General features: G+C 51.4%; 1 protein-coding gene and 1 long non-coding RNA gene across 2 annotated transcripts; one reads left to right on the top strand and one right to left on the bottom strand.

Moving 5' to 3' along the window:
* Positions 1–321: 321 nt before the first annotated feature.
* Positions 322–1760, bottom strand: LOC111746116. The gene is made up of 2 exons (XR_002782945.1): positions 1362–1760; positions 322–527 (listed from the first exon to the last, which is right to left on the bottom strand). It is a non-coding gene; the product is annotated as an uncharacterized LOC111746116 (long non-coding RNA).
* A 1004-nt stretch (positions 1761–2764) lies between these two features.
* FOS (Fos proto-oncogene, AP-1 transcription factor subunit) lies at positions 2765–6334 on the top strand. Its single transcript, XM_011370841.2, has 4 exons — positions 2765–3111; positions 3867–4118; positions 4536–4643; positions 4884–6334. Exons 1-4 carry the CDS (start codon positions 2971–2973, stop codon positions 5523–5525), a joined length of 1143 nt encoding a protein of 380 aa, XP_011369143.1. The 5' UTR covers positions 2765–2970; the 3' UTR covers positions 5526–6334.
* Positions 6335–6659: the final 325 nt, after the last annotated feature.

Below are 6659 nucleotides of genomic sequence, written 5' to 3'. Positions count from 1 at the left end.
TTGTGTCTTTTCCCAGAGGACAGTGAAACCCGGAACAATCTCTGTATTGCACTCACTTCCTATGATAACTGTCCTCACACCCTCCTTCTGTGTTTCTTGGCATCCTATTCTTACTTCTGTCAAACCACTTACTGCTGCCCTGCAATTCTTTATTGATTTGTCAGTCTTCTCCACAAAGCTGGAATCTCTTCGAGGGTAGAAATAGGTCCACTGACCACCTGGTTCATTTCAATAAGCCCCAGCCCCCAGCACAGTGCCCTGCCATAGGAGGCTCTCACTAGTTCTCTGTCCAATAAATGAATGAATGAATGAAATCATGGATGGATTCACGGTCCTTTTCAGAGGATGGATTTATTAAGTCTCCAACTCTCTGGTCATAAGGGTACCAGGAAGGAAAGAGTTAAGCTATCTGGAGGAGGCAGGTTCATCCAAAGACTCTTTTTCTTTTTTTATTGGCATAGTCAAGATGTCACGTATGAGATAAATACTGGATATGAAATCTTGACACATCCATTAGGTGTTGGCATCTGAAAGGAAAGTAAATGAAATCATTCTTGGTTTTCTCTTAAGAGGTCTGAGATCCAGTTATGAATGGAATGCAAGGCCAGACCCAGGAATTCAAAGCTTGACCTACTTTGTCAGAAGCTAATAATAAGAAGAGAGATGGATTTACCTCCATAACCTTTTTTTCTTTTTTTAAATTAAATAATCAAAGGTAATGAAGTAGCCTGACAGATGATAGAATTAGGAAAATTGCTTTAGGAGTCAGAGCAGCTCTGAGAAGTCTGTGTTTATGTATTATGTGTTTTTCCTTTTCTCTCCCCCTTTTAAAGTGAGAGAAAAAAAACAGCACCTAAATTCCCACCGATATAAACCAGTGACATACAATGATGAAATTCTGTTTTCACCTCTGACTGTGACAGAGAATGCAAAAATAGCAAGTGGCCCAGTTCCATGAATCCCCGCCTCCCTAGCCTCCCTGCTCCCGGCGGGTTCGCATCTCTAAGAATGGAGGTTAGCGCACAGCCGCGTGCGAGCGGTACTCAGCCCCCGAACTCGGCGGATGATGTCAGGCGGCGGGAGTGGCCGCAACCCGGCTGGGGAGGCCGAGGCCCCAGGGGAGCGAGGAGGGAGGGCGGCCTCGCTAGGCCCACGGCGCGCCCGGCCGCTCGGCGTCGCCTGGAGACGGCCCTGGCGGCGCACTGTTGCTGTAAACAGCCGCTTCCCTGTTACTATCTATAGCTGGATCGCCTGGCTCCGGGGTGCGGCGGCTGGAGGCAGGTCGACTGTCCCATTCCCTGTGCGTCCTGAATGATACGCCCGCTGCCCTAATCTCGCCTCGCCCCACTCCAGGTGCTCACCGTGACCCCCAAGCCCGAAGAGTGGGAAGGAGGGACAAAGGGGCTTTGCAGAGACTTGCGGCTTCGTGCCCCGTAGGTGGCCGGCGCGCTGGGACCGAGCTGGGGCAGTGTGACCCCGGCTGTCCTTTGCAGTGGAGCAAGGAGGCTGGGGGCGTCTGGGTACCTTGTTGCTCCAAAGCCCCGTTTTTCAGGCTACGGAGCTGCGCCTGAAGTCTCAGTGGCCTAGGTCTCCGGCCTGGGTGCCGCTGGGCACGGTCCTTCCAGCGCCCCCTGTTTTCCCCCGCTCCAAGGTCCCGCTGGAAAATCACTCGCTGCAGGCTCTCAGTATGACTAGCTTCCTGGAGAACCGAATCAACCCTTCTTTCCCAGCTAGTACTTGCGCGCCCCCGTATCTCAAGAACTCACTCCACTTGAGTGACCCGGAACTGATGACCTTGTCCATATAACACCCCCAACCCCTTCACCACGCCCCGAGCCCCAGCTCAGAGCCAGGCAATTGAATCCTTCAGACATCCTTGCATGGAGGTTTTCTGCATAATGTTTATTGGCTAGTATCTCAGGGATTTGACAGTAACATTTATATCCCCCTATATGATCAAGAAAAAAATGCGCCTTTTCCCTTAAAAACAAACAAAAAATAAAATGAAAACACCTAGCATCGTAGATAAAGTAGGTTATCGTATCCTCTTATTTTGGATCCCTCGACTTTGTGCTTCCAAACGCAGTAACAGTCCAAGTATTGCTCGAGCCCGGGGCTTTAGGTGAGGGAGTGAGGGTCTGCTTTCACAGTTTGCATAGAATTTGCTAGAATTGGGAACGGGGGCGGTGGCGCATTCCTTCGCGGGCTGAAGCTTAAGCTTTCAGGGTTGTATACCTGTTTCTTCTATACCTGAGCCTCAGAACTGCTCCTTGGTTTCTGTATACTGGTAAAAAGATGCCCTCACCCCATCCCCCCGCCCCCCACCGCGGGAACAAGGGTCCGCATTGAACCAGGTGCGAATGTTTGCTCTCATTCTGCGCCTTTCCCGCCTCCCCTCCCCGGCCACGGCCCCCGCCTCCCCCCGCCTGCACCCGTGGTGTTGGCTGCAGCCGGCGAGCAGTTCCCGTCAATCCCTCCCCCCTTTTCACAGGATGTCCATATTAGGACATCTGCGTCAGCAGGTTTCCACGGCCCGTCCCTGCAGCTATGGGGGGAGCCATCCTCGCAGTCCCTCATCCTTGGGGGTCCACGACACCCCCAAGACTCAGATTGCTAAATGCTCACAAGACAGGGAAACACAAGACTGGAGACAGGGGGCTTCGAGGGCGGCAGAGGCTGCAAGGAGGCTGCGGAAGTATCGAGGCTTGCGTACCCCCCCTCCAGTGCCGCAATGGTTGCGCCGTGACGTCATTGGTCTCATTCATAAAAAAATGCTGTTATAAAAGCGGTGGCTGCGGCTCCTCGTACTCCAACCGCATCTGCAGCGAGCAGCCAGGGAGTGGAGACAGAGCCGGCGGCGGCGGCGGCGCAGCGAGCGAGCAGTGACCGCGCTCCTACCCAGCTCTGCCCCGTAGCTCCTACCTGCCTCCGTCCCTCAGCCCCTCGCCCCGGCTTTGATTAACCACGACCATGATGTTCTCCGGCTTCAACGCCGACTACGAGGCGTCCTCCTCCCGCTGCAGCAGCGCCTCCCCAGCCGGGGACAGTCTCTCCTACTACCACTCACCGGCCGACTCTTTCTCTAGCATGGGCTCTCCTGTCAACGGACAGGTAAGTCTGGCTTCATGTCGTCGCGGGACCTGGAGTTCGGGGTCACTGGGGAGGAGGCACCGGGAGAGACACTCAGGAAGACGAGTCGGGTACCCCTTTTGGCGGGGAGGGAGGCGGCCCCGGTCGGAGCCGCCCTATCTCTGGAGCCCCGGGACTTGTTGGGAGCCCAGGCACGCTTGTCACAGTAAGAATTGGTTCTCCTTCCCCGCGGCAGGCTCATTCTGAGCTGCCCCCGGCCCGCGCTCTGTGGTCTCTGACATTAGCTAGGGCCGACATGTCCCAGGCAAAGAAAAACTCGCTAACTAGAGCCTAGCTTCTCCCGGGAGGCGGCAAAAAGCGGCAGCCACCCTCCCCTCGCAGCTTGGAGCAGGGGCGGGGGAGGAGGGCGAAGCAGGCGAGTGTGTAAGGCAGTTTCATTGATAAAAAGAGAGTTCATTCAGGAGACTCCGGAGCGGCGCCTGCGTCAGCGCAGACGTCAGGGATATTTATAACAAACCCCCTTTCAAGCAAGTGATGCTGAAGGGGATAACGGGCACGCAGCAGCGGGATGAGGAGAGAGGCACCGCGCGGCGGAATTCTTGGAGGAAAGGGGAACACCTTTCATCCAGGATGAGGGGGCATATAAAAAGACATGAGCAGTCACTGGCAGGACCGTTTCTCCTCCGTTTCCCTGCTGCATGCAGCACTGGGAACTCGGCTCGCCCCACCTGTGCCCCGAACCTTCACGTCAGCTTCCCTCTTCTGTTTCGTTCTAGGACTTCTGCACTGATCTGGCCTCCTCCAGTGCCAACTTCATCCCAACTGTGACTGCCATCTCAACCAGCCCGGACCTGCAGTGGCTGGTGCAGCCCACCCTGGTCTCCTCCGTGGCCCCATCCCAGACCAGAGCCCCTCACCCCTATGGAGTTCCCACCCCCTCAGCTGGGGCTTACTCCAGAGCTGGAGTCATGAAGACTGTGACAGGAAGCAGAGCTCAGAGCATTGGCAGGAGGGGCAAGGTAGAACAGGTGAGGATTACATCACCACCTTTTCTCTGCAGGGGTTGGGGGTAGGGCATTGGTGGGGATGGGGAGCACAGTGGATAGGGTAAAGTCACTGGTGGAATTGACTACACATCCTGGGGGGGAGGGGGCGGGACTCTGGCTCTAAGCTCTTTTCATCCTGAAGCAGACTCTGATAGTCCCACATCAAGGAATACCTTAATCGTTTCTTCCCTAAGAGATTCCTATCATGCTTTTACACTGGGCTCTTCATTCTCTTGCTGAGCATCTTATTTGAAATGCAAGTCACACTCAACCTGCAACTGTAGGTTAGATAGAAATGGATTTGCAGAAGAGAAGCCAGCTAGCTGGGAGGCTGCAGGGGTGGATGAATGGAGCTGATGGCAAACATTGTTATTGAATGTTGGTCTTTTTCTCTTCTAGTTGTCCCCAGAAGAGGAAGAGAAAAGGAGAATCCGTAGAGAAAGGAATAAGATGGCTGCAGCCAAATGCAGGAACCGGAGAAGGGAGCTGACTGACACACTCCAAGCGGTAGGTAGATTTCATGGGGTCACTCCTTTTTAAACTTCAGGGGGAACACCTGAAACTAACGTAAAATAATATTGAATGTCAACTCTGAACAATAAAAATTAAGAAAGAAAAGAACAGAATCAACTTTAAAAACATTTAAGTGGAAAGTTGGAGATTGGGCTTAAGTGGAAAGTTAGAGAAGGGAGCAGTGTCCTTGAGCATTACTGTGTCTTATGCTTTGCTTTATCCCTTTGTATACAGGAGACAGACCAATTAGAAGATGAGAAGTCTGCTTTGCAGACTGAGATTGCCAACCTGCTGAAGGAGAAGGAAAAACTAGAGTTCATCCTGGCAGCTCACCGACCTGCCTGCAAGATCCCTGATGACCTAGGCTTCCCAGAAGAGATGTCTATGGCTTCCCTTGATCTGAGTGGGGGCCTGCCTGAGGCTGCCACCCCTGAGTCTGAGGAGGCCTTCACCCTGCCCCTCCTCAATGACCCTGAGCCTAAGCCCTCAGTGGAGCCTGCCAAGAACATCAGCAGCATGGAGCTGAAGGCTGAGCCCTTTGATGACTTCCTGTTCCCAGCATCATCCAGGCCCAGTGGCTCTGAGACCGCCCGCTCTGTGCCAGACATGGATCTGTCTGGTTCCTTCTATGCAGCAGACTGGGAGCCCCTGCATGGTGGCTCCCTGGGGATGGGGCCCATGGCCACAGAGCTGGAGCCCCTGTGCACCCCGGTGGTCACCTGTACTCCCAGCTGCGCTACTTACACGTCTTCCTTTGTCTTCACCTACCCCGAAGCTGACTCCTTCCCCAGCTGTGCGGCTGCCCACCGCAAGGGCAGCAGCAGCAACGAGCCCTCCTCTGACTCACTGAGCTCACCCACGCTGCTGGCCCTGTGAGCTGGCAGAGAGGAGAGGCAGCAGGCACAGACCAGTGCCACTGCCAGAGTTGGTGCATTACAGAGAGGAGAAACACGTCTTCCCTCGAGGGTTCCTGTAGACCTAGGGAGGACCTTATCTGTGCGTGCAACACACCAGGCTGTGGGCCTCAAGGACTTGAAAGCATCCACGTGTGGACTCAAGTCTTTACCTCTTCTGGAGATGTAGCAAAACGCATGGAGTGTGTATTGTTCCCAGTGACACATCTGAGAGCTGGTAGTTAGTAGCATGTTGAGCCAGGCCTGGGTCTGTGTCTCTTTTCTCTTTCTCTTTAGTCTTCTCATAGCATTAACTAATCTATTGGGTTCGTTATTGGAATTAACCTGGTGCTGGATATTTTCAAATTGTATCTAGTGCAGCTGATTTTAACAATAACTACTGTGTTCCTGGCAATAGTGTGTTCTGATTAGCAATGACCAATATAAAACTAAGAAAAGATATGACTTTATTTTCTAGTAGATAGACATAAATAGTTATATCCATGTACTGTAGTTTTTCTTCAACATCAATGTTCATTGTAATGTTACTGATCATGCATTGTTGAGGTGGTCTGAATGTTCTGACATTAACAGTTTTCCATGAAAACGTTTTATTGTGTTTTTAATTTATTTATTAAGATGGATTCTCAGATATTTATATTTTTATTTTATTTTTTTCTACCTTGAGGTCTTTTGACATGTGGAAAGTGAATTTGAATGAAAAATTTAAGCATTGTTTGCTTATTGTTCAAAGACATTGTCAATAAAAGCATTTAAGTTGAATGCAACCAACCTTATGCTATTTTCATTCTGGAAGTTTATAAGATTCTGAAAAGTATTAGAGACCAGTTTGTCAAGAAGGGTAGCTCCTGGAGGGGGATGCACCCATTCGTTTGATCCCCTATCAAAGAGGAGAAGGAAACTCTAGAGCTGATGTTGGGATATTTTATAAATATGATGAGTCTTCACAGTGCATTATTAAGATTCTCTGCTACAGATTCTGAGGGTGAGAACCTGCTGTGCTATAGCTTTTGTGGTAACATGTGTTTTTCTGTTTTGACAAAGAGGTGAATATTTAAATCTAGTGCGGATATTAAATTTAAATGTCTTGATCTTA

The sequence above is a fragment of the Pteropus vampyrus genome, unplaced genomic scaffold, assembly GCF_000151845.1.
Source record: "Pteropus vampyrus isolate Shadow unplaced genomic scaffold, Pvam_2.0 Scaffold177, whole genome shotgun sequence".
In the NCBI taxonomy this organism is placed as follows: Eukaryota; Metazoa; Chordata; class Mammalia; order Chiroptera; family Pteropodidae; genus Pteropus; species Pteropus vampyrus.
Note: the sequence above shows the minus strand (reverse complement) of the source record. Positions and strands in the feature narration are given on the sequence as shown.

Excerpts from the sequence above, each read along its gene's own strand:
- FOS (XM_011370841.2), top strand. The coding sequence starts at position 2,971 with ATGATGTTCTCCGGCTTCAACGCCGACTACGAGGCGTCCTCCTCCCGC. Across the intron at positions 3,112-3,866 it reads GCTCTCCTGTCAACGGACAG|GACTTCTGCACTGATCTGGC; the intron begins GTAAGTCTGGCT and ends GTTTCGTTCTAG. Across the intron at positions 4,644-4,883 it reads TGACTGACACACTCCAAGCG|GAGACAGACCAATTAGAAGA; the intron begins GTAGGTAGATTT and ends CTTTGTATACAG.